At 43.8% G+C, this 22,418-nt stretch overlaps 1 protein-coding gene across 1 annotated transcript in view; it reads right to left on the bottom strand.

Moving 5' to 3' along the window:
• The window catches only part of LOC144668888 (voltage-dependent P/Q-type calcium channel subunit alpha-1A-like), a 741,147-nt gene that overhangs the window by 252,970 nt on the left and 465,759 nt on the right, over nucleotides 1–22,418 (bottom strand). The window contains exons 10-13 of the mRNA XM_078531346.1: nucleotides 9,692–9,807; nucleotides 7,042–7,098; nucleotides 3,996–4,085; nucleotides 120–329 (exon numbers count right to left, since the gene is read on the bottom strand). Coding sequence (XP_078387472.1) covers nucleotides 120–329; nucleotides 3,996–4,085; nucleotides 7,042–7,098; nucleotides 9,692–9,807 — 473 coding nt within the window. The remainder of the gene's footprint in view (nucleotides 1–119; nucleotides 330–3,995; nucleotides 4,086–7,041; nucleotides 7,099–9,691; nucleotides 9,808–22,418) is intronic.

Here is a 22,418-nt window from a genome sequence, read left to right as displayed (position 1 = left end):
AGGCATAGATGACATTTTAGATAAGAACCTATCATCCCCTCGATCTGTATCTAATTCACAGCACAGTCTGAGCTGTGCACTATATACAACATGTATGAATAACTTGCTGAGACACTCACAGAGGAAGTCGGAGAGCCAGTCTGGCTGCTTGTAGTGTACAATTGCAATACACAAGGTGTTAAGTGCTACCAGACTAAGGACAGTCCAGTAAAAGGCCTGAGTTTTCACTACCCGTCGGACGAAGAAGCGAAACCGTCTTTCCTTCTTACGGAAAAATGAAGAACCCTCAAGTTTGGCACTTTTAATACTTGCTCTTGTAAAAGGAGATCCTGTTCCAGCAGAAAACAACAGACAGCCAATTAATAAAAAAGATTTGATTAGTGTATTGATTAAAATTTCTGATTTTGCCAATTCGCTAGTTTACCCTCCTTTTCTTCTCTCCTCTCCTGAAGCTGGTGCCTTGCACTGAAGTATAGTGTGCTGAGGACCAGCAGCTATTCCATACCTGAGTGACCAATCATCATGTGCAAGCTAATCAACTATGAGCCATCATAATTAAGTCCAATTCTACCCCCATACTAAGTCCACAACCTGCACAGATGTCTGTAGCAATCAAGAGCAGTAATAGCACAGGCACGTGGAAGCCAACTGCAACACTCTGACTTAGATCAGTGAACTCAGCAAAGGCTTAGTACCATACCAGATGATGTATTTAACCCACCAAGTCATTCAGGAATCCAAAATCATGATTATTCATGTTACTTGTAGGGTACTTGTTGCAGCAAGAAAAATACTTGATTTAAATAGTTCAAGAACATTAGTCACTGCTATGTCACTTTACACATTAGTGGAGTTGAGATGAGCAATTTAGGAACACAGGAACAGGAATAGGCCATTTGGCCTGTTGAGCCTGCTCTGCCATTCAATTAGATAATGGCTGATTATTTACCTCAACGCCACTTTCCCGTGCTATCCCCATATTCCTTGATATCTTAGTATCCAGCAATCTATTGATTTCTGTCTTGAGCATGCTTAATGATTGAGCCTCCACAGCCCTCTGGCGTAGAGAATTCCAAAGATTCACCACCCTCTAAGTGAAGAAATTCCTCCTTATCTCATCTTAAATGGCCTGCCCCTTATTCTGAGATTGTGTTCCTGGTTCTAGACTCATCAGCCAGGGGAAATATCCTATCTACATCCACCCTGTCACCTGTAAGAATTTTGTAAGTTTCAACGAGATCACCCCTCATTTTTCGAAACTCTAGAGAATACAGGCCCAGTTTCCTCAATCACTCCTCATAAGGCAATCCCGCCATCCCAGGGATTAATCTGGTGAACCTCCATTGCACTCCTTCTATGGCAAGTATATCCTTCCTTCGATAAGGAGATCAAAACTGTACACAATACTCCAGGTGCAGTCCCACCAAAGCTCTATACAATTGCAGCAAGACATCTTTACTCCTGCACTCAAATCCCCTTGCAATGAATGTAAACATACCATTTGCCTTCCTAATTGCTTGCTGCACCTACATGCTAACTTTTAGTGCCTCAAGAATAAGGACACCCAGGTGCCTTTGGACACCTGCACTTCCCAGCCTCTCACCATTTAAGAAATACTCTGCCTTCCTGTGTTTCTACCAAAGTGGATAATTTCACAATTATTCACGTTATATTCCATCTGCCACGTTCTTGCCCATTCACTTAGCCTGTCCAAGTTCCCTTGAAGCCTCCTTGCATCCTCCTCACAACCTATATTCCCCCTAGTTTTGTGTCATTAGCAAATTTGGCTATGTTATATTTGGTCCCCACATCCAAATCATTATACAGATTGTGAACAGCTGTGGCCCCAGTACTGATCCTTGCAGTACCCTACAAGTAACAGTCTGCCATCCTGAGAATGACCCGTTTATTCCTACTTTCTGTCTTCTGTCTGTTAACCAATTCTCAATCCTAAGCAATATATTACCCCCAATCCCATGTGATCTAACTTTGTTTATTAACCTCCTGTGTGGGACTATATCAAAAGCCTTCTGGAAATCCAAATACACCACATCATTCCACTGATTCTTCTTTATCTGTTACAAGTAACATCCTCAAAAAACTCCAACAGGTTTGTCAAACACGGTTTCCCTTTCATAAATCCATGTTGACTCTGCCCAATCATATCATTCTTTTCTAAGTGTCTAGTTATCACATCCTTTAGAATAGATTCTAACATTTTCCCTACCACTGACGTCAAACTAACAGGTCTGTAGTACTCCGTTTTCTCTCTCCCTGCTTTTTAAATAGTAGTGCTACATTTGCTACTTTCCAGTCTGCAGGAACCTTTCCAGAATCTGGGATGCAGCTCATCAGGTCCAGGGGATTTATCAACCCTCAATCCAATTAACTTCTCAAGTGATATCTCTTTATTAATACAAATTTTTTTCAGTTCCTCATTTTCACAAGTTCCTTGGTTCCCCAGTATTTCTGGGAGATTTTCTGTATCTTCTTCCGTGAAGACAAACATAAAGTAATTGTTTAGTTTCTCCGCTATTTCCCTATTCTCCATTATAAATTCTCCTGTCTCTGCCTGTAATGGGCCCACATCTGTCCTTGCTAATCTTTTCCTTTTCACAAACTGAAAGAGCTTTTACAGTCTGCCTTTGTATTTCTTGCTTGCATGCATATTCTCTTTTCCCTTACTTGATCAGTTTCTTGGTCCTCCTTTGCTGGGTTCTAAATTGCTCCCAATCGTCGAGCTTACCACTTTTTCTGGCAACCTTATAAGCCACTTCCTTTCATCTAACGCAATGTTTAACTTCTTTTGTTAGCCACAGTTGATTCATCTTTCCTGTTGGATATTTGTGTCTTAGAGGAATGTATATTTATTTTATACCGTGTTAAACTTCTTTAAATACTAGCCAGTGCCTGTCTACCGGCAAAATTTTTGGTATATTTTCCCAATTCACCACAGCCAACTTCCTCCTCATACCTTCATAGTTTCCTTTGTTCAGTTTTAAGACCCTAGTTTCAGAATAAACTATATCACTTTCAATTCTCTCTAATTTAGTAAAGCCTTTTTGGAAAACTTAAAACTGATCAGGAAGGGACTGGATAATTAAAATAGGGTGTGTCTGTAGTTTAAGCCACCTGTGAATCTAAACAATAAGCAGTCACTGGAGCAGGAATATGGTTCAGACTCCCCTACTGCTGCTATGATTGAGATCAGCCCAACTTGATATAAAACTAGAATCAAATCTATAACCTTACTGTCTGCCCATTCAGTTCCACACTACATTTTCCAATAGAGCCATTTGGGAAATTCAAAATACTTTTAACATTGTTTGTCACATTTCTTACTGCAATCTGGCACTGAAAGCAGCACTATGGACAGAATTTCACCTTTGTCGAGCGGGCTCGGCAGGGGCAGGCCTAGCTTGAAATATGAATGGCAGCGCTCAGCGCTGCCTGTGTGGGCAGGGGGAGGAGGGGGAGTGGGGCGAGCTTCATAAGTGTGCGCTTCATAATCTCCCTGAGGCACAGAGCTGCCTCAGGGAGATGAAGAGCTATAGAAAAAAAATAAAGAAATTAAAAATGTAATGAAACCTATCCCCTCATGTCACTTTGTCACATGAGCAGGGAAATGTTATTAATTAAGATTTAAAATGTTTATTTTATTTTTATTTGCTTTATGAAACCTCATCCTGCCTGTGAATGAGGTTTCCTAAAAAGTGCAAGGGCCGCTTAGCCTTTTCGCCTGTCCAACAACCATAAGGATGGACGGGCAGCGAAAAATTCAAGTTAATTCATAATTTAACGGCCTTAACAGGCCTTTTAATTGTTGGCGGGTGCACTGCCGACTCTGATGCACGCCCGCCGAATGAAATATTGCCTGACTGTGCGTTGATGTTGGAAGGCTCGCCCGACGTCAACGCGCGTCATTTTACGCTTGAGTGAGTCGGTCGCATGCCCGCCTGCCGAGCTAAAAATGTTGCCCTATGTAAAACACTCACCAACAGAGGAGATGTCTGCCAGGTGATCTTCACCCTCTTCAGGATTCAGTAAATCAGTTTTACTCTTTTTTATTGTTCCTCTCCTCATAGCTGGAAAGAAGGCAGGAAAAGACAGATGAAGAGAAAGAAATTGGATGAGGTGGAGTGGAGAGACTTAATTCTTCCTAAGAGAAACCTGACTCTTAAAAGAAGGAAATAAGCTTTTTTAAAATAATGAATTTCAAATTTTCTTTATAGTGTCTTTCTGCAAATATTGGCACTCTAACAGTGACCCCTGTAAATACTTTATACTTCTGGGGCCTTCAGAATTTTAGCAGTCCAAGGGACTCCTTGAAAAAACTGATACGTTCCCAGGGATTCCCCGCAAAAACTGACACACTCTCAGGGACTCCCTACAAATATTGATGCACTCCTAGGGAATCCCTGAAATTATTAATGTACTCACCAAGACTCTCTGCAAACACTGACGCAATTCCAGGGACACTGCAAACGACTGATGTACTCCTAGGGACCCTCTGCAAACAACTGATGCGCTCCCAGGGACTCTTGGCAAATACTGACACACTCACAGGGACTCTCTGCAAATACTGGTGCACTTCCAGGTACTTTCTGCAAATATTGACGCATTCCCAGAGGCTCTGAAAACTACTGATCCACTCCCAGGGACTCTGCAAACTACTAACACACTCCTATGCACTTTCTGCAAATTACTGATACATCCACAAGCACTTTCTGCAAATACTGATGCACTCCCAGGGACCCTCTGAGTATCCCCAAGCGTGTTCAGTTTTTTGCTGGAGGGTGTCCCTGGGTATTCTGATACAATCTTTGGGAACCCATAAATACTGACACAATCCCAAAGACACCCAGTTCTAACTTTTCTGACCAATTTTGTGTTCTGTAAAAGGACTGGACTAGGTTGTGCATTTCACTCTATCAGGTCTACATAATGGCTGACAGTGAAAGTAACCTATTTTGGGGGCACAAGACTACATCTAAGTATACTTTATCTCAGAATCACAGAATCGGTACAGTGCGGAAGGAGGCCATTCGACCCATCAAATCTGCACTAGCTAGCCCCACTCCCCTGCCCCATCCCTGTAACCCGCACATTCCCTCTCCTGAGATAGCAATCCAACTACCCTGACCGAATACCCCTACTGAACCTGCCCCCACAACCCCACCAGGAAGTCTGCCCCAGACTCCAACCGCCCCCTGGGTGAAAAATGTTTCCTCATATCACTTATATTCTTTCTGGCAATTATTTTGAATCTGTGCCCTCTAGTTCTTGATGCTCTCTTGAGTATTAACTGTTTCCTACTATTTACCCTGTTCATAACCCTCAGGATCTTGAATACCTCTATCAAGTCTCCTCTCGGCCTTCTTTTCTCCAAAGAAAACAGTCCTAACCTCTCCAATCTATCCTCATAGCTATAGTTGTTTATCCCGGGCATCATTCTTGTGAACCTCTTCTGTACTCTCTCTATTGCCTTTCCGTCCTTCCTCAACTATGCTGCCCAGAACTGGACACAGTACTCCAGATGAAGCCTAACTAGTGTCCCATACAAGTTCAACATGATCTCCTTACTCTTGTACTCAATGTCCTATTAATAAAGCCTAAGATACTATACGCTTTATTAACTGCTCTCTCAACATGTCCTGCCATCTTCAATGACTTCTGTCCTGGGAATGTTTCATGCTAATAATGGGAGCTGACAATAACCTTTTAAAACATTAATTATTATCCAAATAATTCCCAGCTTTGCTAAGTGAAGAGCCTACAGGTGGAATCGTCCCAGATTTGCACTAAGTGCGGTAGCGGGCAGGAAAAAAAATCCATTACCCATCGGCCACAATGGCAGCTTTTCACACCGCATCGTCCCAAACCCGCCGCATTAACTATGCATTCCTGGGATACTTGCCATTTCCATGGGGGGCAGGTTCTGATTCGCCTGCCACGCTGTCAGCTGGCCGCTTCATCACATCAGGCACCACATTTAAAGTGCAGCTACACTCAGTGCTTCTAGCCCAGGACTGCTGCATGGAAGACATGGCCCCAAAATGCAAGAAGGCTGCAGCCCTCGAGCACCTTTTGGACGCCGTGAAGGCCCGTTGTGATGTCCTCTACCCCCACTCCGGCCTCAGGAGGGGCAGCAACATTACCACTCTGGCTTGGCATTGGGGATCAGTGCCAATGCTGCACAGAAGAGGTTGACCATCCAATGCAGATAGAGGATAAATGATCTCATGCCAGGGTATGGCAACCATCTCATCACCCTAAACTCACACACTCATGCCCATCACACATTCACTGACATCCCACTCACTGCCAGCTCAAGGGACATCACCGCCCATTGTCACACACATACCCTCACATGTCCATCTGGCCTCATCTCCTCTGGAGACTGCCTCCTCAGCCCTCACCATCTTAAGGCCACGCACAGATCAACGTGTGCCCCCACACACACCCTGGGCAACCCTCCTTCCACAGTACAGCCCTTGTCCTGCAGCCTCTTTCCTTACCTGAGGCCACTTCTCCCCCCCTTTTCCAAGCAAGTCCTAGCTCTGCAGCCATTGAAAAGCCACCCACTTTTGGCTGATCTGGTAGGTAGAGACCTGCCCGTGAGCTCCTCTAAAAGTGATGTGGTGCTGTCTGTGAAGCCTGGTGCTGATGACTGCGAGTGCTGGCCAAAGCAAGGCAGGCAAACAAACCTTGAAGTCCCGAGCGAAGTGCAGCCCACCAAGTGCACACCTTATATATGCTGTTGTGAAACACGTCGGTGTGTTTTCCCGCCCACGTGGCTGGACAATCCAGAGTGGGGGATGAGTCCGGCTGGCTGGCCTTATATTGATATGCTGATGTATTACAATGAGGTTCCCGACGTCCAATGGCGGGGAATGTGGCCAGCCATCAACAGGCTGAGCGGACAACATCGTGAAACCAATTTTTGGCCTTCTCGCCATATTGTCTGCTCACACAACCGAATACGCCCGACATCAGCAGGCACGGAAAATCCTGGCCTTCGTCTCTTAAAAAAAGTCTTACCATCAAAGGGCGATTTCTCCTCGGTGTCAGTCTCCTCCTCTGCCAGTATCACCTCCTCTGCATGAAATGAATAGTCAAATAACAGGAAAAAAGATGGGAATATGATGAAAGGCTCTGCAATTAATCAACACTGCAAAATATTTCTTAAAACATATATATGCCTTACATATACATAAAACAGATTTGCTGCAAAGATATATCAAAGTTCTGGGAAGTTTGACATGGAGAAATGCTGTTAATAATGCACCATCTTCAGTTTTTTCCCCCGTGTTAATTGCTCTATCTGTCAAGATGTTAATCAGTTGTCAGGCTCAGTAATTCCTACCAGTTACCACTGGTGGTGGAACCACCAACAAAATTATGGTAGAAACATCAGTGGTGCACTACAGGTATGCTCTGTCCACCCACATGCGTCTTTGCTCCAACTGCATAAGCTAATTGCCATATCTAATTCAGTGGTTTTACAATGTTGTAAGCTGGGCTTTTCTCAGGCTCTGTCCAATCAAAGAGCACTCTATTCCTTCTGCCTGCAGGCTAATGATACTGTTTTGCTGTCTCTCTTTTATTTCTGTCTCACTGATCCCTATTTCCCTCTCCTCCTATTCCGTGTGGGGGAGAAAAGGAAATGGAAAATTGAAAAGAGCAGGGTAGGAGAAAGGAAATTGAGAACCTAAATATTGGTCAGGACTGTCCCAACTATCCTGGGCAGAATTTAAACCAGTGGCCACCCTGTGTGAATTACTGCAAGGTCTTCCCTTGTAACTTAATCTATAAATATAACATTAATTCTGTTTCTTTCTAAAGATGTTGCCTGATCTGCTAAGCGTTTCTAGCAGTTTCTGTATATGCTACAGGTGCGTCATTCCCTGCTGGAAACAGTCAGACTTCCCTCCTTATTTTAACATCAGGCTGGTCTTCTATCAACTTTGTTAATTCCCTTAATCTTGAAATCTTCAAATCAGCATGAAGTTTCTGTTGATGAAAGAAATAATCCCAATTTCCTTTCATCATGACTTAGGTTTTGTGGGTGGGGTGCACGTGCATGGTGTCAGAATCATCATGTGATTTGTCAGATGATTCCTCTGTTGTTTTTCTCTCAAGTAACTCTATGTAAGTTAACTTGTTATTTTATATATACATAAAGTTTTATATATTAATAAAGTGTTGATATACTTTCTACATATTCATGACTATGCCTACTATTTAAAGAATTTCCAGATGATTAGACAAATGGAATCATACAGCACAGGAGGCCATACAGTCCATCTTTCCACTGCTAGCCCTTTGAAAGAGCTATCCAATTAGTTCTACTCCATTGCTTTTTCCCAATAGTTAAAGTGAATCTGCGTCAACCACCCTTTCAGACAGTAAATTCCAGATTATACCAACCTGTTGCGCAAAAAAAACTCATCTCCCCTCTAGTTTGTATGCCAATTATATTAAATCCACGTCCTCTGTTGCCCATCATGCCAGTGGAAACAATTTCTCCCTATCCACTCGATCAAAACACTCCACAATATTCAGTACCTCTTTTAAATTTCCCCTTAACTTTCACTCTCTAAGAAGAACAATCTCAGCTGCTCCAGTCTTTTCACATAACTGAAGTCTCTCATCCCTGGTAGCATTCCAGTAAATGTCCTCTGCATCTAATCTACAGCCTTTGACATCTTTCCTAAAATGTGATGCACAGAATTGGGCACAATTCCAACTGGAGCCTATCAAGTAATTTATAAAGGCTTTGAAAAATGTCCTTAGTTTTGTACCCTCTGCCTCTGTTTACAAAGCCAAGGATCCAGTTTGCATCTTAAACAGTGGCCAGAATTTTCCCATTGGTGATTTAGGGGTGGGGCCCACTCGCCGACGGGAAAATCTTGCGGGATGATGTCGGAAGGAACCCCCGACTTCATCCCGGTCCCTTTAAATTTTTAGGAAGGCGGGCGGACAGCGAAATCAGCTGTCCACCCGCCGACCTGTCAATGGCCAATTAAGGCCATTGACAGGCTAATTAAGATAATTAAAGACCTGCCCGTCCAACCTTAAGGCTGACGGGCAGGCCAGGAGCCCCATCGGACCTCTGATAAAGAATGAAACCTCCTCCACTGGCGGGATGAGGTTTCATGTCCGTTTTTAAAAAGTCTAATAAAGTTTATATCATTTTTATTAACATGTCCCATCTCGTGTGACATTGTCACATGAGGGGGACATGTTAATAATTTTTAAATTTTTCTATTTTTTGACTTTTCTTACCTGTCACTAATCTCCCTGAGACAGGACTTTGCCTCAGGGAGCAGTGTGCTCTTTCGCGCACATGCGCAAAAGAACGCACTTTGACAGATGGGGAATAGCGCTTCCTGTCGGACAGGCCGCTGGGCGGGCCTTAATTGGCCTGCCTGCTCAAAATGGCGGTGGGCCCCGTCTTGGTGGCGGGAGTCAGCTGTCCGCCCGCCACCGAGCCGGAGGGACCCGCCCGCCATCCGAGGGCAAAATTCTGCCCAGTCTTTTCAACTTTATCTGCCACCTTCAACTTAGCTGTTTATCTCTGTATGCCCTCCAAGGCATCAATATACCTTGTATGATTAGGTTACATGAAGGTTTATGTTTTGGTAAACTCCAGCTCAACATGGTTGTCTTGTTCGAGTCCCACACTTACCTGCTTTACAAATCCACTCCAGGTAACCATTCAGCTCCCTCTCAATCTGCTGCTGTCTCCTCAGTTTTAGGAATGCACGTCTATTTTCCACCCTTTCTCTCTCTTTGGCAAACTCCCTGAAACAAAGATTTCCCAGCATCTGTTAAAGCAGTGATAGCAGACTTTTGTTAAGGGCCACAACTGAACCAATGTCTTATTCAAAAGCAACGCTGCACCATTGATGTGACTCTGAAATTCTTAATTTCAATTTTTAAAAATTAATTCATGGGATGTGGGCGTCGCTGGCTAGGCCAGCATTTTTATTGCCTATCCCTAATTGCCCTTGAGAAGGTGGTGGTGAGCCACTTCCTTGACCCGCTGAAGTCCATTTGGTGTAGGTATATCCACAGTGCAGTTAGGGAGGGAGTTCCAGGATTTTGACCCAGCGACAGTGAAGGAACGGCGATATAGTTCCAAGTCAGGATGGTGAGTGGCTGAAGGGGAACTAGTAGGTGGTGTTGTTCACATGCATCTGCTGCCCTTATCCTTCAAGGTGTAGAGGTTGCGGATTTGGAAGGTACTTTCAAAGGACCCTTGGTAAGTTGCCAGTGTCATGGCCAAATATTAATCCATCAACCAAAATCACTAAAACAGGTTATCTGGTCATTATTAAATTGCTGTTTGCGAGGACTTGCTTTGTGCAAATTGGCTGCCGTGTTTCCTACATTAGAACAGTGACTACAGTTCAAAAGTACTTAATTGGCTGCTAAGCACTTTATGACATCCTATGGTTGTGAATGGCACTATATAAATGAAAGTTTTTCTTATTTTTTGCTTTCTTTTTCTGTAAAACTTGATAAAAGGCAGTAACTAAACTCCAGTCAAGCCAGGCAGGCTATAAATGGAGACCCAGAGACACAGTGAGCAGCAGGATAATGGAAGGGTAATGATGAGGAAAGGCAGGCTACAATAAGTACAATTAGTCTAGGTCACCAGAGGTAAGGAGATTAATTTCTTATATAACTCTGAAGCAAATTAATTTCTGCTGTGGACAGAAATGTGCACATTACATGCAAAACAATCTCCATATAGCTGCTGAATATACCTTTATGACATTAATTCAATTTTTCAAAGGAACGACATTTTTGAAACTCTCCATATAATTTTATTTTATTTGTCCTTGATGATGTCGCCTTTACAAAATATGTAATTTCCATTTTTAATGGAAATGGAAAAAGAAAACGTAATCACAGAATGTAATCAGCAACGCTATACAGAAGTATTCACTGTAGGGTCATGGACTATTTTGAGATTAATTTTTATTTCACAACATTGTAAGACAGATAAACTTCATGTAGCACTGCTTATAGTTAGTTGAAGTATGTGTCATTTGTGAAAGCAAGACCTTGCATGTTTACAGCACTTTTCATATCGTCAGGCCATTATGACATACCAAAATGGGAGATACAGGGCAGAATCTTCCTGACCCCGCAGAGGTGGGCTAGGAGGTGGTACTGGGAGGAAACTTGGAAATTAACCCATGGGCTGGCTACCCGACACATTTCTGCCTTCGCGAAATCTTGAGGCCAAAGCCCAGCAGGTACTTGGATGCAGCCTCCCAGCAGTAGGCTGGCGGGGTGGGGGAGGGGGGGCAGGTGGCGTGGGATAATCAGTGCTTCTTGTCAATCCTCCCTAACAGAGCTATGAGGGTCTGAGGGCTACAGCTGTGGCCATAAGGAGCCCTGAGATGTTCCCCATCTACAATGCTGGACTGACAGCTGTGGCCATTCTTTATTTTTCAAATTTGCAGAAGTCTTCAGAGAACGCCTTCATCTTGAGGTGCCCTCACTGTCCCCTGCATACATCAGCAACACCCCCCTCTCCCAATAGGGCTGCTGTCCATCCACAGCTTTCTGCCCTCTGATTGGGCCTCCCCACCCCGTGAACTGCCTCTGACGGCAAAGAAGACAGCTGATAGTAAAGAAGACAAAAGTTATTTTTCTTTTCCAGGATGATCGTGAAGTAATGAGTGGTTTTAGCAAAGGAGAGCGAGGCCTGACAGCAGTCAAAGTGCTCCAGCCTTCAGAATTCTGAGGACATATGCTATTCAGTGCATGTAAGGTGCAAAGTCTGTCTATAGCTGGGAAAATATTCTCCTTCTTGAACATATGTACAAGAGATTCCCGCTTACAAATCCAACAACACATTGCAGAGGAATGCATTAATGCCACTAAGAACAGAGACTACCACTGGTTCCCATTTATAAAGAGAATGTCCCTGCTCAAGTGTTGGAAGGGGTTGTCAACAGAGCTATCAAGTAGCACTTACTCAGAAATAACTTGCTCACTGACACTCAGTTTGGAGTGCAGCTCCAACAGCATTCAAGAAACTTGACACCAACCAGAACAAAACAGCCCACTTGATTAGCACCCCATCCACCACCTTCAGCATTCACTCCATCTGCCACTGTTATGGCCGGGATGGGAGGAGTGCACGAATTATCAAGCCCCACTACTCTGCAGGTTGTACCATTAATTTAAATGTTTAATTTTCTCACCAAAATGGCCAATTGTGTACTGTACTCTGGTACCCAGAAGAGACTCTGACCAGGCTTCTTTCAATAAACTCAGAATGATTAATTTATTTGAAAACAAAACCTCTCTAACAAGTTGCAAATACTGGTTAACACACAATAGTAATTGGGAAGTATAACTATCTATCTCTTTCTAAAGAATTCCCCCAGCACAGACACAGACAAACAAAAGACAAACAGATAGAGTCTCTCTGCAGAGATGTGCTTTAGGGGATGGGCATTATAAAATAAAGGATAAAGTCTGCAGGATCTCAACGTTATCAACCTGGATTCCCTCGTGTGAAGATGGGCTGCTGGTCCCGGTGGATGTCTGGAAATACTCAACAACTGGTCTCAGGTTTGCAGATCCAAATGCAGACTAGTTACAGAGGGTTCTCTGGCTGCAGGTTGATAGCCCCCCACAATTTTAGGCAAGGTAGAGAGAGGGAGCCAGTTAGGGTCATCTTCCTTCCTCAGCTTGTTCCCCAACAAGACTGCCTTCAAAAACCAGCAGGTTCACAACTTAAGTTTTTTCCCTCTCACCCATGTGATTTCCAAGAAGTTACCAACCTTCATTTTCAGTATTTTTTCTCCATCAATTAAAGTGATTGCAGTTCAAAACAAACAACCAGATCTTCCTCAAGTACCACAAAAGTCAGGTAATTTCTTGGAAGAGGTCTGCTTGCTAACAGTTCCAAGGTGAACTTATGACCTTCTTTTAAAAAATGTCCCAGGTTAACATCCAAATGTTCAGATCATGCCATGTCTTTCCATTTTGTAAAAGAACAATTCAGGCTTGAAAGATATGATTCTAACACCACCAACGCACAGTAGCAGCAATGTGTATCACCTACAAGATACACTGCAGCATCTCAAGACTCCTTTGACAGCACCTTCCAAACCTGTGACCTCTACCATCAAGGAGGACAAGGGCAGTAGGCGCATGGGATCACCGCCACCTGCAAGTTCCCAATCAAGCCACACACCATCCAGTTTTGGAACTATATTGTTTCTTCATTGTCGCTGTGTCAAAATCCTGGAACTCCCTTCCTAACCACACACCATGTGCCTACACCACATGGACTGCAGCGGTTCAAGGAAGCAGCTCATCACTATCTTCTCAACGGAAATTAGAGATGGGTCATAAATGCTGGCCTAGCCAGCAAAGCCCACATCCCCTGAATGAATAAAAAATCACCACCTTCTTAAGAGCAATTAGGGATGGGCAATAAATGCTGGCCTAGCTAGCGATATCCACATCCCATGAAATTAGTTTTAAAAAGGACCACTGAAGGGGGTTTTGATAGCTCTTTTGTGTCCAAAGAAATAAATGTTTCAGGAAAAAATTATAGAAAAGGTGTATCAAATTATGGAAACTGCCATAAATCACTAACATCCACAATAAGATTAATTACGCTGCTGTTTATATATTATGTCTACAATTAAACCTGCCAGTTAAGCTTCGTGGGAGAAGATTTGGATGCATCATCATCATCATTAAAAGTAAAGAGAACAGTAACCTCTACTGAAATAGAACATTTCAGGGAGATTCTCTTTTTTGTTAGGGATTCCACTGGAAAAAGTCCTAGCGCTCCTGCTGCACCAGAAGAGGCAGTAAGGAAACTCAAACGGGCAGATATGCCCCAAAGATAGTACAAAGGCTCCTACTGAAGGCTAAGACTGAGATCAAAGCTTTCTGCTTGTTGGGTCTAGGTCTGACAGAGGGAGGGCAGATGCTACATGGTCATCTGCCCCTACTCTTCACCTTCAGGGAACTTGAAATCATTACCACCTTGTCCCAAGACCTACTGTTACTTTCCACATGACTGGCCTGAGAAGCAGGATGGATGAGAACGATATCCACTGAAGACCTAGGAATGAAACCGAACGGATCACCCGGTATCGACCTAGGCACCGAAAACAACAAGGGCAAACTCAGCCCTGTCGACCCTGCAAAGTCCTCCTTACTAACATCTGGGGGCTAGTGCCAAAATTGGGAGAGCTGTCTCACAGACTAGTCAAGCAACAGCCTGGCATAGTCATAACACGGAAACCTGTCCTGTATGCCCTGTCCTACCGGCAGCTCAGGCCCAGCAGAGGTGACGGCACAGTGGTATACGGTCAAGAGGGAGTTGCCCTGGGAGTCCTCAACGTCAACTCCAGACCCCAATAAGTCTCATGGCATCAGGTCAAATATGGGCAAGGAAACGTCCTGCTGATGACAACGTACTGCCCTCCCTCAGCTGATGAATCAGTGCTCCTCCATGTTGAACGCCACTTGGAGGAAGCACTGAGGATGGCAAAGGTGCAGGATGTACTCTGGGTGGGGGACTTCAACGTCCATCTTCAAGAGTGGCTCGGTAGCACCACTACTGACCAAGCTGGCCGAGTCCTAAAGCTGCTAGGCTGGGTCTGCGGCAGGTGGTGAGGGAAAAACATACATGACCTCATTCTCACCAACCTGCCTGCCGCAGATGCATCTGTCCACGACGGTATCAGTAGGAGTGACCACCACATAATTGTCGTGGAGATGAAATCCTGCCTTCATATTGAGGATATCCTCCATTGTGTTGTGTGGCATTACCACCGTGCAAAATGGGATAAATTTCCAACAGATCTAGCAACTCAAGACTGGGCATCCATGGAGCGCTGTGGGCCATCAGCAACAGCAGGATTGTACAGTCTGTAACCTCTTGGCTTGGCATATTCCCCCCTATACCATTATTACCAATCCAGGGGATCAACACTGGTTCAATGAAGAGTGCAGGAAGGCTTGCCAAGAGCAGCACCAGACATACCTAAAAATGAGATGTCAATCTGGTGAAGCTATAACACAGGACTACTTGCGTGTCAACTAGCATAAGCAGCAAGTGATAGACAGAGCTAAGCGATCCCACAACCAAGGGATCAGATCTAAACTCTGCAGTCCTGCCACATCCAGTCGTGAATGGTGGTGGACAATTAAACAACTCACTGGAGGAAGAGGCTCCACACATTCCCATCCAGGTCAGAGGCTAGGAATCCTGCGACGAGTGACTCAACTCCTGACTCCCTAAAGCCAGTCCACCATCTACAAGACACAAGTCAGGAGTGTGATAGAATACTTCCTACTTGCCTGGATGAATGCAGCTCCTACAACACTCAAGAAGCTTGACACCATCCAGGACAAAGCAACCCGCTTGATTGGCACCACATACACAAACATTGACTCCCTCCACCACCAACGCACAGTAGCGGCAGTGTGTACCAACTACAAGTTGCACTGCAGGAATTCTCCAAGACTCCTTAGACAGCACCTTCCAAACCCAAGACCACTACCATCTAGAAGGACAAGGGTAGCAGATAAATAGGAACACCATCACCTGGAAGTTCCCCTCCAAGTCACTCACCAACCTGACTTGAAATATATCTCTGTCCCTTCACGGTTGCTGGGTCAAAATCCTGGAACTCACTTCCTAACAGCACTGTGTGTGTACCTATACCACATGGACTGCAGCAGTTCAAAAAGGCAGCTCATCATGGGCTGCTGACCTTAATTGACAAAATTGATTAAATCATTATTCTCCTCCTGCTCCCTACCACTCGCTCTTGTCAGGAAGATATAATAATTCTCCTAATGTTATTGGAATTTATTGTAAAATAGAGTAATAGTGGGATGTGTCTATGTGTGTATCTGTGTGTGTGTGTGTGTGTGTGTGTGTGTGTGAGACTTAATTGAATTAGAGGCAGCTAGTCTGGGTGCTTTGATGAAGTTAGGTTTGAAATGTTAATTAGGTAAACATGGGGAAGTTTTATAATGTGTAGTGTAAAAATTTGCATTTTTAAACAAACTAGTGTGGCTTGAATTCAAAAGTGGGAGCGTAATGTATACGTAGCCAGCAGAAGTAGTAAGAAATAGTGTGTTTATTTATTTTTCCCAAAGATTACTGGTAAAACTTCGTGCTACACGAGATTTTTATTATCAGGAAGGTAAATTCCAAAGACATAGTGAAAAAATGGGTATATGAAAAAATGAAAGAAAGGGGAAAATATGAATAAAGGAGCGAAGGTTGTGTATAAGGGTAAGCAGTCTAAGATTCAACAAGTGTGGTTCACTAACAAAATTAAGGACAGTATCAAATTGAGAGAAAAGATGTAGAATGCTGTAATGATTAGTGGTAGGCCAGAAGGTTGGGAAAATTTTAGAAACCAGCAAAGGATGACTGAAAAGATCAATAAGAGGGAAAAATTGGGTTATGAGAGAAAACTAGCAAGAAATATAAAAATAGACAATAAAAGCTTTTACAAGTATATAAAAAGGAAAAGAGTAGTGGCAGTGAGCATTGCTCCCTTAGAGGGTGAGACTGAAGAATTAATAATGGGAAACAAGGAAATGGAACAGACTTTGAATAAGTATTTTGTATCTATATTCACAGTAGAAGACACAAAAAGCATCCCAAGAATAGTGGAAAAAATAGGGGCATAAAGGGAGATAGGAACTTAAAACAATCACAATCACTAGAGAAAAAGTACTAGGAAAATGAAAGGGAGTAAAGACTGATAAATTCGCTGGACCTGATGGCCTGCATCCCAGAGACTTAAAGGGAGCGCTGCTGAGATAGTGGATCATTGGTTATAATCTTTTAAAATGCCCTAGGGTGAGATTTTCCAGCCTCGCCTGCCACTGGGATTGTCTGGTCCCGCCAAAAGTCAATGGACTTTTGGCTGAGCTGCCAAATCTCCCACTGTGGATCCCGCCACGAGCTAGGAAAATCCCGGCCCTAGATTCTGAAAAGTTCCCATTGAATTGGAAAGCTGCAAAAGCAACACCATTATTCAAGAAAGGAGGGAGACAGAAAGCAGGAAACTATAGGCTAGTTAGCCTAATATCTGTCATTGTGAAATTGCTACATTCATTATTAAAGAGGTAGTACAGGACATTTAGAAAATCATAATACAATCAGGCAGAGTTAACACGATTTTGTGAAAGGCAAATTGTGTTTGACATATTTATTAGTTCTTTGATGATGTAACAACCAGGGTGGATAAAGGGAAACCAGTGGATGTAGTGTATTTGGATTTCCAAAAAGCATTCGATAGGGTGCTACATGAAAGGTTACTGCGCAAGATTAGAGCTCATGATGTTGTGGGTAATAATATTAGCGTGGATAGAGGATTGGCTAAGTGGAAATAGAGAGTCGGGATAAATGGGTCATTTTTAGGTTGGAAAGCTATAACTAATGGAGTGCTGCACGGATCAGTGCTGGGGCCTCAACTATTTTGGAACTATCTTAATGATCTGGATGAAGTGACCAACTGTACTGAAGCCAAATCAAATTTGCTGATGATACAAAGATGGGTAGGAAAGCAGTTGTGAGGAGGATACGAAGGGTCAAAGGGATATAGACAGGTTAAGTGAGTGGGTAAAATTGTGGCAGATGATGTACCATGTGGGAAAATGTGAGGTTGTCCACTTTGGCAGGAAGAATAGAAAAGCAGAATATTATTTAAATGGAGAGAGACTGCAGAATGCTGAATGCAGAGGGATCTGGGCATCTTTGTATCTGATATTACAAAACTTTAGCCTGCAGATACAGCAAGTAATTAGAAAGACAAATGAAGCGTTGGCCTTTATTGCAAGGGGGGTAGCGTATAAAGGTTTTGCTACAGCAACAATACAGGGCTTTGCAGTACTGCATACAGTTTTGGCTCCTTACTTAAGCATGAATATACTTGCATTAGAAGCAGATCAGAGAAGATTTACTAGGCTGATTCCTGGGATGAAAGAGTTGTCAAATGAGGAAAAGTTGAGCAAGTTGGGATATACTCATACTGTGGAGGAATCTAGAACTTGGGGGCACAGTTTGAAAATAAGGAGTCTCCCATTGAAGATGGAGATGAGTAAGAATTTGTTCTCTTAGAGGGTAGTGGTCTTTGAAATTCTCTCCCACAAAGAGCAGTGGAGGCTGCGACATTGAATATATTCAAGGCTGAGTTAGACAGATTTTTGATTGACAAGAGAGTCAAGGATTATGGGACAACAGGCAGGAAATTGGAGTTAAGACCAGAATCAGATCAGCCATGATCTTATTGAATGATGAAGCAGGCTTGATACCGAATGGTCTACTCATGCTCCTTTATTTTAATTCATTCACAGGATGTGCGCTTTGCTAACTGGGCCAGCATTTATTGCCCATCCCTAATTGTCATTGAGAAGGTGGTGGTGAGCTGCCTTCTTGAACCGCTGCAGTCCATGTGGTGTAGGTACACCCACAGTGCTGTTAGGAAAGGAGTTCAGGATTTTGACCCAGCAACTGTGAAGGAACGGCAATTTATTTCCAAGTCAGGATGGTGATTGAATTGGAGGGGAACTTCCAGGTGGTGGTGTTCCCATCTATCGGCTGCCCTTGTCCTTCTAGATGGTAGTGGTCGTGGGTTTGGAAGGTGCTGTCTGATGAGCCTTGGTGAATTCCTGCAGTGCATCTTGTAGATGGTACACACTGCTACTACTGTGCGTTGGTGGTGGAGGGGGTCAATGTTTGTGTATGTGGTGCCAATCAAGCGGGCTGCTTTGTCCTAGATCGTGTTGAGCTTCTTGAGTGTTGTGGGAGCTGCACTCATCCAGGAAAGTAGGGAGTATTCTATCACATTCCTGACTTGAGCCTTGTAGATGGTGGACAGGCTTTGGGGAGTCAGGAGGTGAGTTATTCATCACATGACTCCTAGCCTCTGAGCTGCTGTTGTAGCCACAGTATTTATATGGATAGTCCAATTCAATTTCTGGTCAATGGTAACCTCCAGGATGTTGATAGTGGGGGATTCAGTGATAGTAATGCCATTGAATGTCAAGGAGTGATGGTTAGATTCTCTGTTGTTGGAGATGGTCATTGCCTGGCACTTGCGTGGCGCAAATGTTACTTGCCACTTGTCAACCCAAGCCTGGATGTTGTCCAGACCCTGCTGCATTTGGACATGGACTGCTTCAGCATATGAGGAGTCACAAATGGTGCTGAACACTGTGAAATCATCAGCAAACATCCCCACTTCTGACCTTATGATGGAAGGAAGGTCATTGATGAAGCAGCTGAAGATGGTTGGGCCGAGGACACTACCCTGAGGAACTTCCGCGGTGATGTCCTGGAGATGATTGACCTCTAACAACCACAACCATCTTCCTTTGTGCTAGGTTTGACTCCAACCAGTGGAGGGTTTTCCCCCTGATTCCCATTGACTCCAGTTTTGCTAGGGATCCTTGTTGCCACACTCGGTCAAATGCAGCCTTGATGTCAAGGACAGTCATTCTTACCTCGCCTCTGGAGTTCAGCTCTTTTGTCCATGTTTGAACCAAGGCTACAATGAGTTCAGGAGCTGAGTGGCCCCAGCTGAACCCAAACTGGGCGTCAGTGAGAAGGTTATTGCTAAGCAAGTGCCACTTGATAGCACTGTTGATGACCCCTTCCATTACTTTACTGATGATCGAGAGTAGACTGATGGGGCGGTAATTGGCTGGGTTGGGTTTGTTCTGCTTTCTGTGTACAGGACATACCTGGGCAATTTTCCACATAGCAGGGTAGATGCCAGTGTTGCAGCTGTAGTTGAACAGCTTAGCTGGCGGCCCATAGCCTTTGCAGTATCCAGTGCCTTCAGCCGTTTCTTGATATGGCATGGAGTGAATTGAATTGGCTGGAAACTGACATCTGTGATGCTGCGGAGCTCCACGGGAGGCCAAGATGTATCATCCACTCGGCACATCTGACTGAAGATTGTAGCCAATGCTTCAGCCTTATCTTTTGCACTGATGCGCTGGGCTCCCCCATCATTGAGGATGGGGATATTTGTGGAGCCTCCTCCTCCAGTGAGTTTAATTGTCCACCACCATTCACGACTGGATGTGGCCGGACTGCAGAGCTTAGATCTGATCCGTTGGTTGTGGGATCACTTAGCTCTGTCTATCACTTCCTGTTTACGCTGTTTGGCATGCAAGTAGTCCTGTGTTATAACTTCACCAGGCTGACACCTCATTTTTAGGTATGCCTGGTGCTGCTGCTGGTATGCCCTCCTGCACTCTTCACTGAACCAGGGGAGGCGACGGTGCAGTGGTATTGTCACTGGACTAGTAATCTAGAGACCCAGGGTAATGCTCTGGGGACCTGGGTTTGAATCCCACCATGGCAGATGATGGAATTTGAATTCAATAAAAATCTGCAATTAAAAGCCTAATGATGACCATGAAACCGTTGGCGATTGTTGTAAAAACCCATCTAGTTCACTAATGTCCTTTAGGGAAGGAAATCTGCCATCTTTACCTGGTTTGGCCTATGTGTGAGTCCAGACCCACAGCAATGTGATTGACTCTTAAATGCCCTCTGAACAAGGGAAATTAGGGATGGGCAATAAATGCTGACCATTCCCATGAATAATAAAAAAACCAAATTAGTAGAAGGTTTCCTTCTTGATGTTTGACCTGACGCCATGGGACTTCATGGGGTCCGGAGTTGAGGTTGAGGACTCCCACGGCAACTCCCTGCAGACTGTATGTCACTGTGCCGCCATCTCTGCTGAGTCTGTCCTGCCGGTGGCACAGAACATACCCAGGGATGGTGATGGTGTCTGGGACATTATTTGTAAGAAGATTCCGTGAGGATGACTATGTTGCTTGACTAGTCTGTGAGACAGCTCTCCCAATTTTGGCTGTAAGGAGGACTTAGCAGGGTCGACAGGGCTGAGCTTGACCTTATCATTTCTGGTGCCTAGTGCTGGATGGTCTGCCCTGTTTCATTCCTTTTTTGAGACTTTGTAGCAGTTTAAGACAACTGAGTGGCATGCTAGGCCATTTCAGAGGACAGTTAAGAGTCAACCACATTGCTGTGGGTCTGGAGTCACAAATAGGCCAGACCAGGTAAGGACGACAGATTTCCTTCCTTAAAGGACATTAGTGAGCCAGATGGGTTTTTACAACAATCTACAATGGCTTCATGGTCATCATTTAATTCCAGATTTTTACTGAATTCAAATTCCACCATCTGTTGTGCATTACCCATGGGTCTCTGGGTTACTATTCTCTGGATTACTATTCCAGCGACAATACCACTATGCCATCACCTCCCCTACACCACTACGCCATTCCTCCCCTATTTCTTATGTTCTTATGATCTAATAGCACTGTGGATGTACACCACAGGACTGCAGAACTTCAAGAAGGCAACTCACAGCTATCTTCTCCAGGGCAATTAGAGATGGCCAACATTGGCCTTGCCAATGATGCCCACATCCCATAAAAGAATTTAAAAAAGCACACATTTACTAATGTATATGTTTTACACTTTTTATATGAAAAAGTGTTTAATTTACTGAGAAACTCTACTAATGTACGAAGAAAGTATTAAATGATTCAGTACAGCTTTTTGAAGTCATTTTTAGGTTACTCACAGATGGAAAATGGTAGGTTTATTAAACCTGTGTATTTTGGTGATAAGCCAATTTTCAGCTGCATTAATAAAACTGCACCAGGTCAACATCCTTAAATACATAAAAGGAAAAAATAACAATTGTGTTCTGTTATACTGCCTGATTGGGCTGGTTCAATTGAGATTTTACGCTTGCGATTAGGCAAATGAATTATCAACTGTAACTAACCAATGCAATTTCGAACACATTTTTGTCACAATTTCCCAATTGCACCCAAATCAAACCTCTACCCTAACAATTTTTGTGAATAGAGGAAAGACTTTTAGATCTAACAAGCATGACCCTTCCATTCACCATCGCACCATAATACTTAATCTTTTCCTTTTCATAAATGCATCTAAAGCTGGAATGTTTACAAGTGTCTTTGGTCAAAAGAACTGAGGTGATGATGCTTCCCAGTTGCACAGGAAACAGTAACCAACTAATTTGGTTCACTCCACAGGGCATTAAGAAGTGGCACTGCACTACACACAGCAAAGACTGCATTCCATTGTAGTGGCAAAGATCTGAGCACTAACTGCTCCCCTAGCCAAGTTGTTCCAGTACAATTATGACAATGACAGCTACCCTGCAATGTGGAAAATTGTCCAATTACCAGCCAATCAACCTTCTCCCAATCATCCATAAATGCATCAATAATCTGCTCACCGATGCTCAGCTTGAGTTCCACCAGAACCATGGAGGTGTCAGCTGTGGCTCAGTTCATAGCACCCTCGCCTTTGAATCAGA

The sequence above is a fragment of the Cetorhinus maximus genome, chromosome 28, assembly GCF_964194155.1.
Source record: "Cetorhinus maximus chromosome 28, sCetMax3.hap1.1, whole genome shotgun sequence".
Taxonomy (NCBI): Eukaryota; Metazoa; Chordata; class Chondrichthyes; order Lamniformes; family Cetorhinidae; genus Cetorhinus; species Cetorhinus maximus.
Note: the sequence above shows the minus strand (reverse complement) of the source record. Positions and strands in the feature narration are given on the sequence as shown.